Source organism: Cydia pomonella, chromosome 26, assembly GCF_033807575.1.
Source record: "Cydia pomonella isolate Wapato2018A chromosome 26, ilCydPomo1, whole genome shotgun sequence".
NCBI classification, from domain to species: domain Eukaryota; kingdom Metazoa; phylum Arthropoda; class Insecta; order Lepidoptera; family Tortricidae; genus Cydia; species Cydia pomonella.
Window position 1 is genome coordinate 2884993 of NC_084728.1, and position 24667 is coordinate 2909659.

Consider the following 24667-nt stretch of genomic DNA (forward strand, 5'->3'; position numbering starts at 1 on the left):
TATAATTTTATTTATACAGCAGTCCAAAATCTCAGACATGATTTTTTTAGCTATAAGAATCAGCAATAAGAAAAGTACTGTGATTTGTTAATTCTAAACGGGTAAATTATAACACATAATATGTGAGAGACTTTATTTAACTTAATTACCTTATCAAAAATATTAGAATTAAAAATTTTCATGTTTTTATATATAGTCGAAATTTTATGAGGTGGACGTTTACCATTTCACTGTGGTAAACTTTCACTCAGGTAGTAAACGTCTAGCTTATAACATTTCGACTATAATTTACGCTGTGCCTTATGAGAAAATGTTACTTACTTGTTTTTTTTGTGCAGCTAATTATGTCAGTAAGACACATTCTTATCAATCTTTATAGCATTTAAAAATTACTTTATTTAATAACAGGCAGGCCTATTTGTCATATACGTCCTTAGTAAAACTTTACTAACAATAATTTTTGTTGTTTTACATGTAAAACATTCAACTTATAACTTGTTATACAGGTACTCGTGGGTACTTGGTAAGTTAACTATTTAATAGTATTTGATTGTACCAAAGTGTAATTATAATCTCTTCGAATATATCTCTTATTTTTAAACATACTCCTATAGTTTTATTTTTTATTTTTGTGTCATTATTAAACTTAATGATACAAAAATAATATACAGAACCCACGTCGTTATTATTGTTTTAACCCTCGGTATTAGGTTTCGAATTTTGAGTTTGGTTTCTATTAACGAGTGCAGAAAAATCATGCCAATTGTACCCTCGGTAATGAAAGCTCAATTCGCGATAATAGAATCACAGCCTGTCCCTTGCCACGGTAATAGAAGATTTGGTCATTTTGGCTTCAAAAAATATTTTAATACATATAATAACCCAAAATGAATCCAAAAACGTGTGAAACGGAAAGTTCATTAAATGCTCTGATGAAAAAAAAATATTCCTGGCTGTTAGACAGCATTGATACCCTTAATTTTAGGATCTCTTTTGAAAAGTTCCTTAACTACCACGGTAATAGGTGCCTTTACCCTATACTATGCCTTAAGAAGTGGAGGTCCCGCGCGAAACCGCCTGTTCATACAAACGTAGTCCTCATTTTCCTCTCTGGACAATATTGAAAATATTTTGACACAGAAAAATTCATTATATCTGGAAAGAACACTGATGAACGTTGCAAAGAAAAGGGCGTGTGGTACAGTCAGCATCAAAAGTAGCGGATCACACAACGCTTCAAAAGTATCTACCATTCTGTTACAGCTTAACAAAAAGGGATGGTTCTATATATAGAACAATTAAGACTGAAAAAGATATAGTTTTGAACGTGAATTTTAGTGATTTATCTATATTTGGAAAACTTATCCGGAATATTAGATACTTTTGGCGCGTTGTTTCATCCGCTACTTTTGATGCTGACTGTACAAGACTATGCAATCGGAACGTCCTCATATACCTTGGTTTACTAACAGTAATTTAAATAGATAGTTAATTAAGATAGGTTTAAGATTGCGTTCCGGGCATATTCCGTCAAAAAAGTTTGCTTACTTGATGCCCAAATTGCGAAGTTTGCGGTTCTATGGAAGATTTGCAACATATTTTGACGGAATGTGCACGGAATTAAAACAATAGACAAGCGTTACTAATAGGGTTGTTTCCATCTACAAATCTTAGGGCAGAATTGTATCCTAATAAATTCTTTTGGATTATAAGAACATGTAAAACTACTTTTAGGGGACCTATAATAACCATATTTTTGTAAATATTGAATTTAAAATATCTTTTGGCACACGTCACGTGACCAAACTCGAAACGTTATTGAACATTCTGATGACGTCACAACTCTCGGATTGACACTGTTGACAGTTAGGCGATAAACAACAAATGACAAATGTCAGCTGACAGTTCGTATCTTCTACGTGCGTATGTAGTTAAGTGTCAAACCGTAAACTGTGACGTCACACAATTTTCAAAGAGCGTTTTGGGCGCGAAAGCATCTGTCAAAATATATTTTGTTAATTTAACATATTTAAAGCCGTTTTTAGTATAAAAGTTGAATTTTAGGGCAACTTTTAGTTAATATAGAACGTAATACGAGCGTTTCAAAAAATTGGAAACAACCCTAATGCCCTCAAGGTAAATAGATTGCATATAGGTGCTTTTCAGAGCATCTTAGCTGTACCGACATCAGAAGAGGCTAAAAAGATATTTTTATATGTTCTAGATTATTTTAAAAGGTACAAGTCCCATAAGTAGACATGTAAGAATACTAGAATAAGGTACGATGGGGCTGGCATAATCATAAAACTGATTTAAGTCCCTAAATAATAAATAGAAAAAAAAAACAATTTGTTGTATATCAACCACAGCTATGCCCGTACGATTGATTGATTTCGAATTTTAAATTGTTATAAGAGTTAGAAGCATCTAAAAATTTGTATGAAATCAGTTTTTCGCTCTTAATTTTTACAATTATCAAAAAATCTAAAAAAGTCAAACGTAGAGGCATAGCTATGGTTAATATACATATAATTATAACAAAAATATTTATCATAGTGTCAATATCCAGAGAGGTAAATGGGGACTACGTTTGTATGGAGAAGCGGCCGTCCCCTTTCCTCTTAAACAGTTTTTTGATTATGTCCTGTTTAAGGCATAGTATGTATTTATACAAGGTGTAACAAAAATAGCGGGAATCCGGGGATTAGGAAAAAGTAGAACAATTTTTTTTGCAAAAAAAGTTTTTTTTCTTCTATGGGGCAGGTCAAAATGGTAAAAAAATACTTCTAGTTTTTCCTAATCAGAACACGATACCCTTAAACTAGAGGTGGGCAAACTTCTCCATGGGGGGGCCAGAAAGTTCCAGAAATTTAAGAGGAGGGCCAGAATTGCAACAAAAATGTATTTTAATTTGCGATTATCGTGGACCAATGCCATATATTCAGTATTATATATATTTCAGTGATTGTACACTTTTGTTTGTGTTTGTCATTCATTCACCGTTACTTCTGTTTTACTCATTTCCTCAAAGGTTAACTGGAAGAGATCCCATACAGGGATAAGTTCGCCTTTGTTGTATTTAATTTACTCTGTAACTGTGTTTTTCGTGTTTTTATTTCTATGTACAATAATGTATATACATACATACATATACTAATTATTTCATAGTACTGGCGGCGGGCCGGATAAAATCCTTTCGCGGGCCGGAGCTGGCCCGCGGGCCGTACTTTGCCCACCACTGCCTTAAACGGATTCCCGCTATTTTTGTTACACCATGGATGAGGTACTCTAAGATGGTTTACGGTTTGTACCAGTGCTGCCTCTGGCGGCAGAACATTGCATCATTACTCCCTATTCAATTTCAATTTAATCCCAATTTCATCGGATAACTGACCTTTAGTTTGACCAAATGGATTAAAATACAGTCCTACCGGGGAACACGAACAAAATTTCGTAATCTGCCTCTCTATCGTTCGAATATACAAGAGTGATAGAGAGGCAGGTAACAACATTTCGATTTTCGTGTTTCGGCCTACCACGAACCACGTTCGACGTGTTGCCTCCCTGTCTGACTTACGTACGAATTTACAAGTGCGACAGAGAGGCAACACGTGGAATGTGGTTCGTGGTAGGCCCTTAGATTATGTGTTTAGTTGTTTACCGTACTGGGCCTGAGTGGCTCAGTTGCACACCGTTACACCAACGGCATGGTCGTCGCTGTTACTTTTACTTAGTGTCGTGGAACGAGTATAAGTACCAAGTATTTTTAGTAACAGGTAAGTGGTAATATATTTCGTTATGTAGGGGAAGACAGGGGGAAGTCGACTTGCCCAGGTGGGAGATTTGAATAATTTGATTTAAAAACTACATGTAGGTATATGTAATATACATTATATTATTTATTTATTGGTATGCGTGTGTGTTGTTAGGAGGAGGAGGTTCAATTTTGGCACTTTTTAATGTAAATTTGGTTCAAGCCTTCCTTCTCGGCAAGTCTCCGAGATACCCCCTAAGACCCCTAAGTATAATAGTGTTTTTATCTTATATTGTATATATTTCTGTAACTATTGATAAAATAATTAAAAAATACAAAAATGTCTTAACATTATAAATTATAATTTAAAATATAAATAGTACTTAACTTCAAAATATTTCAAACAAAATACCAAAACATACCTACCGATTATCTACTTTGAAATAGTTAAAAAACTTAGGACCAACACACACGATTGCGTCGTCGTGTCGTGGAAATGTCGTGTGTTGACTGATACACGTCACGATATCGTATCGTAGAGTCAGACCAAGCTATATTGGCAAGGATTTTGATAGCCCAGCCTGTGCAAGTTTTTTTTTAATACCACGTCGGTGGTAAACAAGCATACGGCCCGCCTGATGGTAAGCAGTCACCGAAGCCTATGGACGCCTGCAACACTAGAGATATTACATGCTACATGCGCGTTGCCGACCCTGTGCAAGTGGAGCGCGAAATCGCCTTTTCATACAAACGTAGTCCCCATTTTCCCCTCTGGATATTAACATTATTGAAAATATTTTGACACGATTGTTTGTATATCAGCCACAGCTATAGCCCTTCATTTGATTTTTTTCGAATTTTTAAATATTATAAGAGTTAGAAGCCTTTTTATAATTTGAATGAAATCTATTTTTTTGCTCCTAATTTTTGCAATAATCAAAAAATCTACAATAGTCAAACGTAGGGGAATTGTTATGGTTAACATACATCAAATTATACAAAAATATTTTTTATTATGTCAATGTGCAGAGAGGAAAATGAGGACTATGTTTGTATGCAGAAGCGTCCGGCCGTCCCCTTTCCTCTTCAATAAACGTCATAATTTCATAGAAGGTTGCACTGTCTGCGTTGTCAAAATCGCTGCTAACTTATCGTGGTCTGACTCTAGTATGATTTTCGACACGACGTCGTGTTTCATGCCGTCACAACCATAACGTACAAATGTAAAAAATACCACAGTTAATCAAGAGATATGAACCGCAACAGACGGTCCCCACCAAGCACAGTTCTCCATACAAACGTAGTTACGCTCTCGTTCTAAAACGACTAGCTAGATTGCTCTGAAACTTTGTACTTACAATAGGATAAGGTATATCTAATCTTATAATTAATTTATGTACCTTCAGATAGCATAGTAAAAAATACAGCGAATATAAGTTTTTCATACAAAACTTGTTTTTGCTCTATTTCGTTTGTTTACGCTGCACTGCATAGCGCGGCGTTGTTTATAATATGGGAAAATCGTTTATAATGGTGTAAGTGCCACTGACAATAAGGTCCCTTTGCATAGATAATGTCACATGTATCTTTATAGTGCCCCTAAACGATGTCGCGTCGTAAAACGTACCACGGCACAACGACGTGTTGTAAAAATTTAGGGAATACGTCGTAGATTTCCACGACATGACGTCGCAATGTGACACTGACACGATGTCGCATCGTGTAGAGTCCTACCAAGCTAATTTGGCAGCGGTTTTGATAGCCTAGCCTACGCAAGTGTTGTAGGTAAATAATAAATAATCGTCATAATTTGGGGAATGCTGCAGGCATTATGGGGACCTTTGGGCCAGGTGCGATGCAGGGGGGTTATTTTAGGCTAAGCGTATAGTTAATTTTATTTTTAAGTTTATGGTTGATTTAGTTTCCTTATAGTTTATATTATTAATTTTAATGATACATGTGTTTTGCATAGAATTAAAATTTAAACAATTAAGTCTGTAAAATATGTGTCATTTCTAAATAAATGTGATTTGATAGAAGTTTGACGTTTAAAATAACACTTGCGCTGTTTGGGCTGTCAAAATCGCTGTCAACTTTTAGTCTGACTTTAATTGCGTTTTGGCCCATCAAAGCCCCTTTAAAATATTTAGAAAATTAAACAGAAATAGTTGGCAATGTAAAATACAAAAAAATACAAATCATTTATTGTTAGAAAGTGAGTCATAGAAATAATGTTTATGTTAAATAAAGTGCATCATAATCAAAATAATATGCGCTTTGTAAACTGTACAGTTACACTACTAAAGAGGACGGATTCAGCTTTCTAGTCAGGGGGGCAGTTTAGTCATCTTACCTTCGTGACCCCCCCAAGGGTCCTTCCTTGGGGGCTTGGGGGCTTATATTAATATTCAGTGACAACACCTAAATTTAATAAGTTCAAGTCCTAAGGTCAACTAGGAAGTCAGCGTTGTGCGAGATAAGGGATTATCACTTGTGATTCATTGATATTAAACGGATTATTCCATACTTAAATTTTAACTACTCTAAGGTAAACATGACCTATTTACTTAGCGCCACTTGCACCATCCCACAAACCCGGGGTTAACTGGTTAAACCTGGAGTTACCATGGTTATCAATACAATTTGACTCTGAGCTAAGGGTTTAACCAGTTAACCCCGGGTTAGTGGGATAGTGCATGTGGCGCTTACAGTGTTTATTTTTCATATAACCGCAAACTTAAATTAGACGTAGGTTTTAGTGCTATAAAACGATACTGAAAGATTTTTATAATTTAGTCTTAATTACCAGGGCATAATTAATGTTTGATTTTTTTCGAGCGGCTATATACATGTATTTCGCACATGATAGCATAGAGAAATAAGAAGTAATAGAGTGCTCACTCCATACATCAGTTTTGGTATCAAAATGCTTATTATTTTCGCAGTCGACATCTACCATCGAGTAGCGGAACTCTCAGTACTGCTACTCGACAATAGATATCGCGGCAAACAAAAAGTCTAATGCTCAACGATTTTCCGCTAATATTATAACCAGAGTAAGCGTAGGAGTTAAAAATAGAGTTCCGGTTACTCTAGTTATAATATTAGCGGAAAGGAGTTCCGCTACTCGATGCTAGATGTCAACTGCGAAAATAATAAGCATTTTGATACCAAAACTGATGGATGGAGTGAGCACTCTATTACTTCTTATTTTTCTATGATGATAGTCACATTGTGACTGTTTTCAGTTAAAAGTAGTGATACATTGCTTGCTGAATTATTTTATAGGTAGGGAAAAATAAAAGTAGTCTGTATTTTATAAAAGTGTGTTAACTTCATTAAATCCTAAACCAAGGCTCGGAACCGGTTTTTTCTTCATACAAAAAATACCGGTATTATTACGTTCTTTTTCGTTCTTTGGTTTATTATTTCATTTTTAATAGGACTATATAATAATGCGAAGTTGTTACCTAAATAAATGATCCAGTCCTACGTAAAGAGTATAAAATAATTAAAAATATTGGGATATTTTGGGATTTAAAAATAAACCGGTTCAGAGCCCTGTCCTAACCTAATTTTCCTTTGGTTATACGGTCGTATACAATACACGTAGTATATGTTATTGGTACAACTACAAGTAATATAGATTTACATAACTTCCGTCATTAGAATAAAAGTACCTGGGAGACCGAGCTTTGCTAGGAAAATCTATAAAAACTCTAGTCTAATGCGCGTTTTCCCACGGATAAGACCTAGCTCTCAAAAATCCCCATATAGAAAATTTCACCGAAATCGTTAGAGCTGTTTCCGAGATCATATACAAGAATTACTCTTTTAATTTCAATGGCTCGTTTAAAGGTTTAATATTACCTACATATACTATAAAATAGTGAAACAAAGTTGCAGTTATACATATGTATCTATTACTACTTTTTTCGTATTTAAACTTTCCTTAATTAAAGTCTTTCAACCCATCTCCGTCAGTAGAAAAAAGCGGCCAATTAAAAAAAAAGGCGCGAAGCTCTACCGTCCCATACAAAAATTTTAATTGCGCGCCTTTTTCTACTGAGAAAGTTGTTTGGCAGACTATATTTCACAGAACACATGTTGCGCTATTTCTTTGAACAAACTGTAAAAACCAAGGCCAGAACTTTCGGTGCGGATGACGTAAAAATGACAAGAACATATTTTTATATCGAAATTTACAATATTTTTCAAATTTTTGTCGTTCGAGTTAAAAAAACTTTTTACCGAAAATAAAGAACATCTGCGCATGAAACTGTCCCGCAAATGCATTCGGATTGTTATCCTTTAGCGCTTGAAGGCCTGTCCACACCGGATGCGTGTGCGACGTGCGTAGACATGCACGTGCACGTACGCGTCGTAATATACAGGTCTATAACCACGAAAATCGTAGTTCGTCAACTGCGGGCATGTTTCTCTATCACTCTAATTTTATCTTAGTGAGAGGAACAGATAAAGATCCCCGCAATTTGCGAATTTCGGTTGTCGTGGTAGGCCCCCAGATCCTTATCAGAGACGGCACACCGCTTGCGCGACATATGCGTGCTCGGATCAAACATTTTAGCGCACTTGCACGTCTACGCATACGCAGCCGGTCTGGCGTTTAAGGCCGGTTTATATAGTTTGGTAAGCCATTTTCGTCAGTGGATAAGGCAGCAAATTTAAAAAATGTAGGCGAGAAGGGTTGTCCTCATATAGAATTTCGCGACTTTTTCTGCTGAAAATGTGAGTTTGCCAGAGTATATCTATAGACAATGAGCGCGCCAGACATGTGCTGTGGCAGACAAAATAATATTCTTGTAAAGAATATCTATTAACGTAGGTATTTATATACATATATCGTTACATGGCCGCGCAGACGCAGACAGATAGAAGTCAGACCAAGATAAGTTAGCAGCGATTTTGGCAACCCAGACAGTGCAAGTGTTAACGTCAAACTTCTATGACGTTTACTTAACTTGCACAGGCTGGGCTATCGAAATTGCTGCCAGCTTATCTTGGTCTGAATCTACACTTGTATAAGAAGAATATTTTGTCTGCCACAGCACGTGTTTGGCACGCTCAATGTATGTAGAATTGTAGATATAAGACGACCTTTAGAAGCGGCCTTTTATCAAACAACGTGCATTGTCTAAAACATGTTTATTTGTCTTACTTTCGGTGACTCATTTACGCGGTTGTTAATGGATCAAAACAAACTGATATGAATCCTTACAAGTACGAGTACGACCATTGGTTCAATTAATGATATTCAACGGTCAAGGTCGAAAGGCATCCGTTGGAATATTTGGAATCGCAATGAGCAACAACTTTTATGAAAAACAAACCTAATTGCGAGTGTGTAAGGTACAAATTTCAATGACAATATAAAGGGATTGCGAGCGTTCCACTGAGCGCCACTTGCACTATTCCACTAACCCGGGGTTAACCGGTTAAACCTGGAGTTACCATGGTTACAATTGGCAACATAAAAAGATACATCTTAAACAGATACGGAGTCCCACAAAACAGTTTACACGGTTTGACTGTGGGATCGTGCAGTCTCTACTCTCTTATTTATTTTATAATATAATTCGTATCTACATCTATAGGCTTAATAATTACTTTATGCAGTTTACAAGGTAATTACGCAGCTTCTTACCAAACTTTATTGGCTTCCTGTCTGATGTCAGAGGGCAGGCTGTTAAGTAGGGTACGCGTTTATGGAGACACCTATGGATATATGGTTTAACCAGTTAACCCCGGGTTAGTGGGATGGTGCAAGTGGCGCTGAATGATTAAATTTTCCTTCCAGCTTTCGAATTTTGAAAGTTTGTTGTTGATTTGATGAACGGATTACTTTCAATATGAAGTTAAAACTTAATCCAAACTAGCAATGTGCCAAAGATAATTTTCAAAAATTGCAGTTTGTAAGTAAGCGGTGGTAGCCGAGTGGATATGACGTCCGACTTTCAATCCGGAGGTCGTGGGGCCAAATCCTGGCTCGTACCAATGAGTTTTTCGGAACTTATGTACGAAATGTCATTTGATATTTACCACTAGCTTTTCGGCGAAAGAAAACATCGTGAGGAAACCTGCACACATCTGCGAAGAAATTCAAAGGTCCATTGGTCCAAAATCCGCATTGGGCTAGCGTGGGGACTAAAGCCCGAGCCCTCTTACACATGAGAGGAGGCCTGTGCCCAGCAGTGGGACGTATATAGGCTGAATTATTATATTAATTATTTATGCAAAGTTTGTGTGTGCTCAGTTTTCTGTACGTTTACTGCGAAACGCTACAGTGGGTTTTGATTTCTAATCTATGTACAAATGTCTACATAGCGATATGGGATAAAGGAATTATCACTTGATATTAATTGATAATAAACCGTGGTTGGTCCATAATTAATATTAACTACTCTCTACTAATTATCTTTGATAATGTTGGGTTGGATTATTCAGAGTTTAAGCTAGATGCCCAATATGAAGAGGGGGCAAAAATTCTAAGTCTAGTGACTAGGTCAAGTGGGGTATCATTTGAATCAGTAAAATTGTACATTCCAAAACATTTACTCTTTTTTTAAATAGTGAAAAAAAAGTTTATGAAGGAAAATGCGAATAAAATATATTTCCCCTCCCCCCTTATCTCCGAAGTTTACCGAAGAAAAATTATGAGATTTTTACATAATATTAACATTACTATAAATTTTACAGGAAAAATATAATCAGACCTATATCTTGGTAACTTTTTTAAATTAATCATTTCTGAATTCAGTTTGCATTTTAACCAACTTTACGTGTGTGTATTTTTTGAAACTTTTGAAATTTTTATGAGATTACATGAAAGACACTATTTTTCAAATAAAAGAACAAAGTTTAAATCGGTTCACATGATAGAGAATTATTCTCGAAAAACCCAAACATACTTTAAACACTCGCGGTGGTACGCCATTTTCTTTGGCGCAAAGATTATATTTCGCAGATGTAACATGTAGGTACTAATGATTACTTACCTTATAGTTTGTAGAATATATACACAATAATGATATATTACTCTTTATCTCGTAATTTTTTGTAGTTTTTTATTTTATTATAAGAGTATATTATCCTATAAGCGCGATATGATAAAAATGAATTTTGATGAGCATGGATATTTGTTCCTGAGTCATGGGTGTTTTCTATGTATTTAAGTATTTATAAATATTTATATATTATATATATCGTTGTCTAAGTACCCTCAACACAAGCCTTATTGAGCTTACTGTGGGACTTAGTCAATTTGTGTAATAATGTCCTATAATATTTATTATTTATTATGTACTTTTTTATGTACTTTCAATTGCTACGAGTACGAGAGTCAAATAGAAAGAGTTTTATGACTATTTTAATAAATTTTTATGTCGTCTGCGTCACATATGTAAAACAATTTCAATACATTTGTAAGGAAATAAATACATCTTATCTAGATTCTTTACAGTGCGTATTTAGGCAGAAAATTGACAGTTTCGCCTCTGGCTAGGTACGCTTATTCTTTAGCTGAGTGACAGACGTCAAATGCTAAAAATGGCGGACACAATGGGGTTGGCAACTGTCAAAGGTTTGCATAGATGGCGCCATCATAGCTTGCCCCTGTCTCTAGTTTTGTTCTATGAGATTTGGCTTAAAGTACTGGAATCCAGGTCACAAAATTCCAAAAAAAAAACAAGAATTTGACACAATTCTAGGGATTGACAGGGCAAGCTATGATGGCGCCATCTGTTTAATACTTCGACCGGCCAACCCCATTTGTTCTCGATAACCTGTCTAGTATATATTTTATGTCAGGGTTTAGTGTAGGTACTTCTGATCATAAGTCACCTTTAAGTTACGGAAGAAGAAGTTGTACGGAACCCTCGGTGCGCGAGTAAAACGAACTCGCACTTGACCGGTTTGTTTTGAGAAATTATTCACAGATTTTTTGATTCGAATAAATCCGTACACGGCAGGAAGAAGTTTATAACTCGTGATATAAAATTGAATATATTTGAACCTCATATATTCTATTTTAAGTTCAAATTTCTTCAATTTTATATCTGTACCGAAATATGATATTGATACATGAAAGCTTGTTTACTGTCTGTGCTAGTAGCGCCCCCTACGCAAAGTTTTGCGTAGTATTCCCTATTTATTATTAATCTAAATGTCAATGTCAGTCAAAGACCTTATTTACTGCTCATTGCAAAACAGACAAACAAACAAATAATAATTTATTTGTCGAAAAAGGGTATCAAATGGCGATATCGTTTAATTAAAAAGTAAATGGCAATTGTTTACGAAAAATTATTTGCGTCACTTTTAGTCCGAAGGTCGCACTTTCCCGATATCGAGTTATTAGTATGTACTTCCTAAAACTACACTAGACATAAGTCACATAAGTGGCTACCACCAGAGGGCCTACGGCGAACCACGTTCGACGTGTTACCTCTCTGTCGCGCTTATAAATTCGTACGTAAGTGTGAAAGGGAGACAACACGTCGAACGTGGTTCGCGGTAAGCCCTCAGTTCGACACTGACATAAACGCTATCGAGAACGTAACTTACTTTCCATGCATCTCGCTCGTACTCGCTTATAAGGGCGAGCGAGATGTAGATAGAAAGTAAATTACGTTCTCTATAGAGAACGGAACATTGGTTATGGAGTGTGGAATTAAAAGGAGTGAAATCTCTTATGGTAGAACTGTTGCAAAAGTGTCCGTGTATACACGGTTTTTTTTTTTAACTACGTTAACTTCGGGAAATGGCTAAGTACTTTAAGGAAACTAAATGGCATAGCTAATCATCTATCTTTTTTTTAAGTACTTTTTTTTCGTAAAAAGTCATTAAGTGCTGCATATAACGTTGTAACCAAACAATTGTATATGTAAAAAACCCTAAGGCAAGCGTACACGTACATAAGGGCCTTATTAGATAAAAATATTTTTTTTTATTATCTCCGAAATGGAGTTAATTAGAATACCGGTGTCTTTGAGAAAGTAACTTAATTTTAAGCTCAGGCACGCTCAGGACTGCACCCGTAAAAAACACCCCTAAAGTCTTTGAAATGTCTAATATATTAAAGAAGATGGGCTACTATTATATCTCGGGAGATATTTTCTTAAACAATGTTAGTTTTTTTCTACAAAGTTGAGGTACAGACAGCATCAAAAGTAGGGGATCAAATAACGCTTCATAAGTATCTACATTCGGTAACAGCTTAACAAAAAGTGATGTCTTTAATATATAACGACTTTAAAAGATATACTTTTGAACGTAAATTTAAGAAATTTATCTATATTTGGTAAAGTTATCCGGGATGTCTGATATTTTTGGCGCATTGTTTCATCCGCTACTATTGATGACGATATTATCGTTTTTGCTAGACATATTCTAGGTCTATAGGGAGCGTGCATGAACTGTAGGAGGCAGCACAGGAGCCGTCAGATTTTTGGCGCGAGGCGTAAATTTGATGTTTATTGTTCCGATGTAGCCCACAAGATGGCAGAACCTACTATGCACAAGAAAACACGTGACGTGTAAATGTGCATGTTTATGGTTCCGATTCAGGCCACAAGATGGCAGACCCTCCAACGCGCACGGTCCCTATATGTAACGTAAGCGATCTATTGGTGAAAGAATATAATCTCAATGTGTAATAATTATTATTTTTCCTTAAAGTTGCACGAGTGAAAAAGCGACAACAGAGAAAACGATGCTTAAAGTGTGAAGGACAAAACACACTTGTACTTTGAAGTTATGGAGTAGTTGATATCAAACTAATCTACATTTCAGGAGTGTGAACATTGACATATATCTAAGGACAAGCGTTACGGGCACTAAGCATGGTGGTAATTCAGTGGTGTCACTCATGAATTCGAACCAATCGTGCAACTAGTTGCGACCAATCGCGCGCGTGATGCGAACTCATCAACCAATCGCGTTGTGGTGTTAGACTGCACGATAGGCTCCAATTCGCTTCGCTGTACTGGCCCTATACTTATTGCCCGTAAGGCCCGTCCTTAGATATATGTTTATGATTGTGAATTACGGCCCGACTCGAACAATGCTTATAAGATGCGACAGCGATTCGATACTGATCTGTCAATGTCAAAATTGACATTTTTTTCAATTAAAAACGTCATTTTTGACACTGACAGTTACACTGTTAAGCAAAATCATATCTAAAATCTTAACAGTTGGAATGTCACGGTGGCCTAAACATAAAAATGGATGGTGAAACTCAATGTGAAATGTGAATATTGCGAATTTTTCTATAATCATTATATCATCTCTGATTTTTCAATAAAGTTACATTTATAAATGTATGTTTAAAATTCCCAAAGAGAGGATATATGTCGCCGCCGACATAAGTAATTATTGTACTTACTTAAGTATACCTACATTGTTTTCATTTGTCATTATGACCATTATGTTGTAATTAATTTAATTACGCATTAACGTGAGACACTTCATTCGGTTCTTGTATGTTTGTCTTATTTACTTCTTATCTTTTAATTACTTATATAAGAATTCCAGTCTTGGATACCCTATTACATCTCTAAGGATAATTTGATGGCCGTTTTTAATTATAGATATTGTTTTTTGTAATGCTTGGTTACTTATTTTTATTGCTTGTAAAAATTTGACACACATTTTTTTTAAACTTAAGCGATTACTTTCAAAAGTATTCAGTCAATCCTGAAAACTTTTTTTGCAACTGAATAAAAACACTTAGGTAGTTACATTTATGGACAGGGGCGGATTAAGAAGGCGCGGGGCCCTTAGCACAATAGGTCGCGGGGCCTCTTGGTTTGAAAAAAAAAAAGATTAAGTGCGAGTCGGACTCGCACCCCTAGGGTTCAGTACCATCACAAAATTTTTACGATGTCTTCATTTTTTTTTGACTCGATCGATTAATTTTTAACATGTTATGCAGTGTATTTTTTAGGGTTTCATAGTCCTAGAAACTCTTATATAAGTAGTTTCGCCATGTCCGTCTGTCAGAGGGTTTGCTCCGTTATAAAAGTGCTAGATAGCTGTCATTTGACATGGATACATAAATCATGCATTGCGACAGAACGAGTAAAATAAAAACTATAAAAAAATTTGGGTGTACCCTACTCCCATACAAAATGCGTTTTTTTTTTGCTTCTATGATAGTGTGGCGTATGGTTGGATAAGGTCTTTCAAAACGAATAACGGTCACCAAAAACCTTTTTTTTATAAAGTTATTATTTAAACAAAAAATGTGAACCATGGACCCTAAAAATATGAAAAAAATCGTCAAACAAAAGCTTAATAAATAAATACTTTTAATAAAAACTATACCGAAAATGATCGGTTTAGTCGCTTTTGGGTTATTGCAAAAATCTTCTCTTCTTACTAAAAAGACGTACAAAGCACTGCAAAGGTTACTCCCTTATGCTTGTAATGTAATGTAAAAAATACTTACTAATAGATCCCGTTTGGCCTTTTTTGACTGAATAGTAATAATAATAAATATAAAAAAACTAACGGAGCCTCTACACAAGAGGTGTTTTTTTTTGTCTGTAGTTCGTGTCATCTACGAAGACGCGCCCCACTCCTCCTCCCAATCGCCTATAGTACCTACAAGTGTGGGGTGCACCCTTTTACTAGTATAGTACTCTGTCTATACACATTTATTAGTAGACATAACTACTACATTGCCAAAAAGTGGCAGATTTGTACTATAAGCGATTAGGAAGAAGAGCGGGGCGCGTCTATGTGGATGACACGAACTATAAGAATATGACGTCATTTAAAATCCGAATAATTTTCCTTATTTTATGAAATTCCGATTTATTTATTATAAATTTTTTTATTTAGCCATTTTAAAAGTGCCTAATTTTGATGAAGTTGTGTTATTTTATCACAGTTCCTTTCTTCTATATAGGTTTCCTCCTTACCTTCGGTGTTCATGATCAGATGTGGTCGATTTTGGCAAATTTTGACAAATGGTAAAAAAATAGTTTGCAGATGGTTTGCAGATTTTGAAAACAACTTACAAGTATTGCAAGTTAAATAAAAGTATGTAGGGATACTGTTCAACAACATCAGTTTAATAAAAGCTTGTAAAAATAGGTGAAAAGTGAGTCGGACCTAAGAAGTGGGAACTAATGGCTAAGTGAGCCAAAAAACAAGCCCAAAGGCTGAGCCCCACTAGCTGAATATCCGGACCACCCGATTTCGTAGCGTTCCCGTGCGAAGCTGAAGGCCAAGCTGCAGGAAAGCAGAGCCTAGAATGAAACCAATGCCATAGTGTGAACGAGGCCGTAGGCCGAGCTCCGTATAAGGGCGGAGGCCCAGAGCGTTCTATCGCGGCGCGCCACCATGCAAAGGCTGAAATTGACTGAATTGTAGGAGAACAGAGTTTGGAATTGAACCATGTGGTCTCGGCTCGCCTGATGCTCGGCCTTACTTCTTGCTCGAAAGTGCGACTTGCTGGTATGCTTTGGGTATCGGGCCCTATGTAGGACTTTACATCCGGCCTATGCGAATGCAAAGCCCTGCATAGGGGCCCCGCTGTTTTCTTTTTATAACATTTTGACAACTAGATCATACGTATCAGGGCTTTGCAGCAACTCTGCATATTTTGGGCGCCCGGCATGCCGTAGAGGAGCGCGTCCTTTGGCCTACTAAGTACGGGCTCAAAGTTGATCATATTAGGCATTAGCTGTAAGGTGCAATTTGTTATTTGAAATAATAATTAATTAATAAATCATCCTTCCCTGCTTTTCTCTAATATCTTTTTAAACACAGTATCTTCTTTTGTTCGTTTCCGAGCTCTGTTTCCTGCAGCTTAGCCATGCATAAAAGTTTTGAGACACTGCAGCTTCGGTTTAATGCTAAACTCTGTTCTTGGTCTTTGCGTAAGCCTAAAAATTCTTTAAATTTGGTATCGTCATAAATAAAACAGACAGGAATTGATCGATTGATTGTTACTGACATACTAAAAAAAATTCATTGTAAATAAAATGTGGTAGTACAGGATCCGTGGAGTGCGAGTTCTACTTGAACTTGGCCGGTTCCGTGTGCCGAAATCGCATGGTCAGGGTCGGAGCGCGGGGCCCCCCCTAGGCGCGGGGCCCTTAGCATATGCTTTTTCTGCTGTTCGGTTAATCCGCCACTGTTTATGGACTGCCGCCCCAAAACACTTACATTTTTTTTAATTTTTACATTGATACTACGTAGCGGGTCACAAATTTCATTAAAATATAGCTTATTGTTTAATTGAGTAAAATGGCTGTGACTGTGACAGACAGAGGGATGGACACATGGACAGACGGATATGACGAAACTATAAGGATTCCGTTTCTGCAATTTTGGCAATTGAACCCTAAAAATCAGCTTACAAAGTGTAGTTGTAATGTTTTTATACTTTTAATCAGTTAGTAATAATATATTATAAATATCTATATGTAAATCTATAACCGACGTCGCCTCTACATATTATAAGAAGCTGTCAAAGCACCTTATAGATGCTTCTGGTGACTAGAGGGCTGGTTAATATTCCACTCAGTGGATCACATACCGAGCGCCGACGATTTAGGTCAATATTTTTATTAATAAGTTTTTAAGAATTTTTATTTTGTTTACCTATTTATTGTATTTCGTTGTATCAATAAATCATTCCCCTATTAAAAAAAATCTAAATATTAATACAAAACCCCATGTAAACCCATGAGAAATCTACTGAAAGTAACTTTTTAGCTGACCGCGCAACACTAGCGCCGTGACAGTATTGCAAATTTTTTAAATATCGATATGATTCGTCACTCGTATCGATGGAGTGTTAGTGGCGTGGTTAACACTGCTGGCAACATTCTCACAGTTGTCAAGTGTCAATGTCACTAGTGTCAGTAGTAGTGCGTTGTTTGTTTTTATTGATTCAGTGTTTACTGTTTTCACCGGTATAGTGTTTTTTTGCAATTAATATAAAATGAGTTTAGGTACACGGTATTCGGAACCCGTGACTGAGAATAAGTATTGTGTTGCGCGAGATTATGCTATTATTCGTTTAGATCATATTGAAAGTTCAGACCTGCAGCGCTCCAGTGCTATAACTAGTCTGTTATTAAAGACTTAGAGAAAAACCTTATCTACGAAGGGGCCCCGTGTCCGAATCCTGGTAAGGGCATTTATTTGTGTGTTAAACACAAATATTTGTTCCTGAGTCATGAATGTTTTCTATGTCTTAAGTATTTATATAAATAAATAAATATTATAGGACAATTTTATTTTACACACATCGATTAATTCCCACAGTAAGCTTAATAAAGCATGTGTTCTGGGTACTACATGACGACATAGAGGAATAAGTAACAGATTGCTCACTCCATACATCAGTTTTGGTACCAAAACACTATTTTTTTTTGCAGTCGACATCTAGCGTCGAGTAGCGTAGTAGAGTGTCGCGACTGACGATAATTGTATTGAGTAAATAAAAACTTCGTGCTTCTCGTTGTTGTGTGTGTGTAGTGATTCCCACCATACTTTTTTTTTATACCACGTTGGTGGAGGAGTAGGCAGTCTCTCCCTAACTTTCTTGCTCAACCTGCCCCAAATTTTTTTCCTCTATAGTTCCACTGTTCGAATGCAGTGTACTTAATATGATAATTCCCAAAGGAGCAAATTGCCATACAACCTTGTATTTAACCTTTAAACATGCCTCTAAGTATTGCCAATATCATTTGACTGGAGACTGATGAAGGAAACCATTGTGAGGAACCCGGACTAATTAATCCCAATAAGGCCTAAAAGGCAGGTTAATAAATAAAACCGGCCAAGTATGAGTCGGACTCGCACAGGAAGGGTTTCGTACCATTATCTTTAAAAACAGTCACCCATCCAAGTACTGACCCCGCCCGACGTTGCTTAACTTCGGTGATTGGATGAGAACCTCGAGATTGGAAAGAAATATTTATTTTATTCTGTTTTTAGTATTTCTTGTTGAAGCGGCAACAGAAATACATAATCTGTAGAAATTTCAAATGGCTAACTATCACAGTTCATGAGATACAGCCTGGTGACAGACGGCCGGACGGATGGACGGACGGACGGACAGTGGAGTCTAAGTAATAGGGTTAAAAAAAAAAAAAAATTGGGTACAGAACCCTAAAAAGGTCAGATGGCAATCACTTTCGTAAAAAGTACTGCTTATGCCAAATCTAGGGATAATTTGCCGAGCAGACCCAGGATTTTTTTTATTAGTATTCAGGACAACATCAGCTGTAGATATACAACATACATAAGTATTTTTACATAGTATTAGGCTAATAATAGTTTGTAATGTAAATTACATTTTTTCTAATTATTTCAGCAAAATGGCCGCCATCTACATGCGAATGCTGGGCTACACCGTGACCTTGTCAATGCATGTTGTCAACACGTTTGTGATGACCAGCTTTCTTCAGGGTCCAGTTATGGAAGACCCCAACATTAGGACCTTCACCGCGATGTATAAAAGATTTTTTACTGTCTGGACTACAGTAAGTTTGGATAGAATAACCCCGTGTTTATTATGACCCCATGACATTACGCCATGTTTGTAAAACGCGTTTTAGACTAAGTACCTACACTATTTCTCGGAATAATTTTATCACATGTTTGTATAATTTTCAATTTAAATTTATTTGAAGTGTTTGGCAAGTATATACACCTTTAAATTAGTTAAATTAAAAAAAAACCTACGTTATATGCCAAAAATATTCATATTTACCAAAATACTTTACATCATTTTGGAAAAGAGCTGATTCAAACGGCTGGACCGATTTCCATTAAACATATCTAAAAATCACCGCAAGGAAACTCGTTTTCACTTGAATAAAACCACATCGAAATTGGTCCATCCGTTGGAGAGCTACGATGTCACAGACAGACATGGGCGTCAAATATATAACAGAAGACAGATATTGACGTCAATAAACGTGAAAATTCACTGTTTTACTAGATGCCAAATTTTAACTTTCAAAGTCATCTCGAATAAACGACGAATAACGAATAATCAATTTTTGAGTTTCGAAAGTTCCATCCCACTCACCCCGATTTATTTTTCAGTTCCTCCAAATCTTCGTAGCTTCACTGGGTCTGACATCTGACTACCTCACGCTAAAGTACTCTAACAAGAAGGAACCTCACTGGCTGGAGGTCATAAGGAGTACGAAGAATCGTCTTTTCGCTGCTGTACTCTGGCCTACGGTGTTTGTAAGTTTTATTTAAACTCTTTAGATAATGTTAATATTATTTTTCCACTCGTCGACTGTAACTGGTTCTCAACTCAACTATTATGTTCATTTCGACACACTGTAGTCAACCATAAAAGATTTTTTACCAATCACTTGCCGCCGCGCTCCCATAGAAAATACTAAACGGGTGCGGGGCGGAACTTTTGTACTACATTTTAGTCTATTGATATACTTACCAATTTTCATTAATTATTTAGGTTTTATAATATAAAAATTATTTTAGATGAATGAATGAGAATGAGAAATCGTTTATTGTCTATTAGTGTGTACATCTTTTAGTTCCCGCAGGATTGTGTCAGCTAACTTATGTCTAAAAAGATATTTTAGATGACTCGTAGATAAAGTATTGTATACAATTGATATAATCAAGCTGTAACGAGCACACATTAAAGTGATTTTCATTAAGATAATTAATTTATACAATATTAACGAATGTTTGAAAAACAGTAAAATACAATACAGTAACTGTTTGAACATTTCTAAGTACCTATTGAAAAAACGATAAAAATAAACGATTGTAAACATTACCGTAATACTCAAAACAGTAAAATCAAAGAGAATTTGTAATAGAGGTGGATTGTCAAAGAAAACTTTGTAGCCACAGTAAATTTACTGCCATCTTTCGACACATGATTAAAACTATTAGAATGCCATTTGACTTTTGTTAAATATCAAAAGGTGGCGCCGCCTTACCGGGCATCGACTAAAGGTTGTGGGTGGCGCCATCGCTCGAAACGATTTCATACCTATTAGATGGTTATATTTATTAAATATCAAAAAGTGGCACCATCTAATGTTTAACAAATATAACACGTATCAGTTAAAGAATAAGGATCAAAGTCAAATGGCGTTTTATTTAATCATGTGTCGAACGATGGTAGTAAATTTACTATGGCTACAAGTTTTCTTTAACAATCGAAAAAAAATTCAAACAAAATTCTATTTCAAATTCTTGTTGGTAAAATTTACTGCAATGCTTTAACTGTTTTACGAGCAGTAAAATTTACCGCTTCGTTCGATAGGCTTATATGGAACTATTTAAAACATTTCTTGTAACGTGTCTCCTACTATAATTCATACTCATTTCATACTTCGCAACTGAACCGGCAAATCTGTGGCAGTTGTACGTCAGGGTTATCACGAACAAATTACAATTTTATTAATTAAAGGCACTGTAATCATTTTGAAACAAACTATGTTGTATGATTCATTACATCCTTATCCATAATTGTAATGAATGAAAGACATCGTGATTTGTATACATCTTTTGTTGTATATAGACCGAGTCATTAACGAAGACGCGTACCTTAACTCGTAATATCATGTTATTAAAGGTTAGATTTGACAAATCTGCGCGTCATCGTGGATGACACCAACTATATTACAACTTAGAATATAATAGAATAGAATAGAAATAGTTTATTCATGGCAAAAATATACAAATAGAAAGAGGAACAAAAACAAACTTATACATAACATTACAACGTATAACATTTCATTACATGACACATATTAGCCACGAAAATTTGACGTTTCTTGACGTCTTCGCCACTTGACATTTCTTCTTTGTTTTCAAGCACACGCCAATATTTTCAAGAAATAAAGATACCATATTAACCATAAGCTTAATATGGAATCATTCTTTCTTCTCAGTTTCATTGGTCGATAACTCGGCGGAGACTCTCCGCAGGCGGTATAACGACTAGTGAAACTCATAAGTAGATAGATCGGTCGTTATACAGCATGCGGGTGACTCCCCGCAGACGGTAAGGTGGTATAACGAATAGTGAAAATCATAATGGCATGCGTTTTGGAAATCTCCCGCACCCCGCATGCGGGCCCTATCGACCAATGAAAACAGTTCCCCGAAGGCGGGCCCTATGGCATCCTTAATGGAAATCTCCCGCACTCCGCATACGGCATAGTACAAAGAGTGGGGAAGTAGGTTATCTTCATACAAACGCACCGCGCGCGGCTTGTATGTGTGCGCCATATTATTTATGCGTCGCCGCACGCACACTCAACCAAAACACACAGAAACTGGTCGGGATGCATACGGTCGGGCTCTATTGACGAATGAAACTGAGCCATTAGAAATTTTCGTACGTGATCGTGTCGCCGCCGGTACGACGCAGCACTTTGTCTCATTTATCAGACTGCGGCAAAATGGGCTGGATATTGTTTGTCTTTCTTGACATATATCTAAGGACGGACCTTACGGGCACCAAGAATGGTGCTTGTTCAGTGGTCTCACTCACGAACTCGAGACAATCGTGCAGTCTAACGCAACTAGTTGCGACCAAACACGCGCGTAATGCGGACTCATCAACCATTCGCGTTGTGGCGTTAGACTGCACGTATGGCTCGAATTCGTACGCGTGACACCGCTGTACTGGCCCCATTCTTATTGCCCGTAAGTCCCGTCCTTAGATATATGTTAACGGCACCAATCATGGGACATTTAAGAGAAAATTTGGAGTATTTTTTATATTTCACCGACATCTGTAAAATTTCTGCCGCTTTATGCTTTAAAAGTTGGATGTCCACTCGTCCTTTATGTTTTCTATGTATTTAATGAAAGCTACTGCAATTGGTTTCAATATTATTAACCAATTAAAACTATGTTTTTTTGCTCCAGGCATGGGATGTATGGCGCCATTAATTTTCAAACTAACAAATATCAATGAAAAATTAAACATAAGCAGCTCGTTTGCTCTTGTTTATGGTTAAATGTTGCCAGCGATTAAAAACTGATGGTAAATAGTGTAAATACTTGTTTTACAGGATTGTCTATACCATCCCATTACTGGTGTCTGTTCCATTATAGGGGTGTTTACTATACGTCAATGTTTGTCTTATATATCAGACTACGGTGGTTAAAAGGTTAATATTTTAAAGAAATACCGAACAAACGTGTTTTCATAAACAAAATAAAGACTCTTTGAAACGCATTTAACATTGACATTGATATGTTAATTTATTTTCTTTGATAACAAATTAAACGGGTCATATTAAGATATGTCAAAAGAGGGTCAATAAGGTTATCGGTCAATTTTATTAATCCTATGTAAAATAAAGTAAATAAATGATTATTAAAATAATATAAAAATAAATTCACGTTTAAGTATTTCAATCTCGTGTGGCCCAAAAAATGTTAGTTCTTCTTCTTCTTGTTCTTCCTCGCGCTGTCCCGGCATTTTGCCACGGCTCATGGGAGTCTGGGGTCCGCTTGACAACTAATCCCAAGATTTGGCGTAGGCACTAGTTTTTACGAAAGCGACTGCCATCTGACCTTCCAACCCAGAGGGTAAACTAGGCCTTGTTGGGATTAGTCCGGTTTCCTCACGATGTTTTCCTTCACCGAAAAACGACTGGTAAGTATCTGGTAGTTATGTACAGTCAGCATCAATAGTAGCGGATGAAACAACGCGCCAAAAGTATCTGATATTCCGGATAACTTTTCCAAATAAAGATAATTCTCTAAAATTTACTTTCAAGAGTATATCTTTTATAGTCTAAATTGTTCTACATATAGAACCATCAACTTTTGTTAAGCTGTTACAGAATGGCAGATACTTTTGAAACCTTGTTTGATCCGCTACTTTTGATGCTGACTGTACAATAAAACTTAAAAAGTATGCTAGTAACATTAAATATCTTAACTAAAATCATACTAATTCACCGTTACTGGGCTTATGAAGCCCGCAACAGTGCATAATGTACGGACAGTCAATCCTGTCCGCAATCATAGTTAGGATGGTGTTGGGGCTGGCGCGTACGCACCGTACTAGCAATGCGGCTCGCGTCGCTTAGTATACCTATAGAAAAAGCTTTGTTTCGTCTGGGCCGATCTACCTAAGATTGTCCCAAAATATTTATTTTATTTTAATCATAATCCCCAACCGTAACGTCGCAATATATCATCAAAGATAATTTGAAATAGAGGTGGATTCTCAAAGAAAATTTACTGCCATCTTTCGACAAATGATTAAAACTTGTACAACGCCATTTAAATTTGATCCTCATTATTTCACTGATATGTGTTGAATTTGCTTAATATCAAAAAGTGGCGCCATCTTACCGGGCACAGCCTAAAGGTTATGGCGCTATCCCCCGAAATGATGCCGCCGTACCTTGAGATTAAAATAAACTGTATCTGTGGTAAGCCGTAATCTTTCTTGTCAAATTTCAAATATTTATTTTATTTCATTTGAGATTGAATTATGTTTATTTTATTTCGTTTTCATCATGCTAATTATTTAGAAATAGTTTTTTTTGAAGTTTATTATCTATGTATTGAAGTATTTGTTTACAACAACAATTGTCAAATATGAGTAAGATACAATATACATAAACATGGACACGGTAAAGAGTATACAAAAGAAAGCTGCTGCATTCAGTAGTGATATAAAGAGGTAGTAGAAGATAAGGGTCTTGGGGGACTTTCAGTATATGATTCCTGCACCATCTTCGCACTCAAAAGCTTTAATGTGTCGTCTTGTGCCTCTGACTCTTATGGAGACAGCTCTAATTACGGAAATTTGATCTTTAATGATACCATCCTATCTTTCAAATAAAATGACCAGAATAGCAAGACCCCTCACAAATACCTTTTTGGCCTTCTAGGCTC

General features: G+C 36.2%; 1 protein-coding gene across 4 annotated transcripts in view; it reads left to right on the forward strand.

Annotated features, from left to right (window-relative positions):
• Positions 1 to 24667, forward strand: part of LOC133532162 (androgen-dependent TFPI-regulating protein-like) — a 48819-nt gene that overhangs the window by 20423 nt on the left and 3729 nt on the right. The window contains exons 1-3 of one of the 4 annotated variants that reach the window (XM_061870710.1): positions 3672 to 3776; positions 19113 to 19281; positions 19850 to 19996. In XM_061870710.1, coding sequence (XP_061726694.1) covers positions 19117 to 19281; positions 19850 to 19996 — 312 coding nt within the window. In that variant the 5' untranslated portion in view covers positions 3672 to 3776; positions 19113 to 19116. Of the gene's footprint in view, positions 1 to 3671; positions 3777 to 17636; positions 17704 to 17726; positions 17922 to 19112; positions 19282 to 19849; positions 19997 to 24667 lie in introns of those variants that run through there. The other 3 variants (XM_061870713.1, XM_061870712.1, XM_061870711.1) reach the window with 3 other exon arrangements.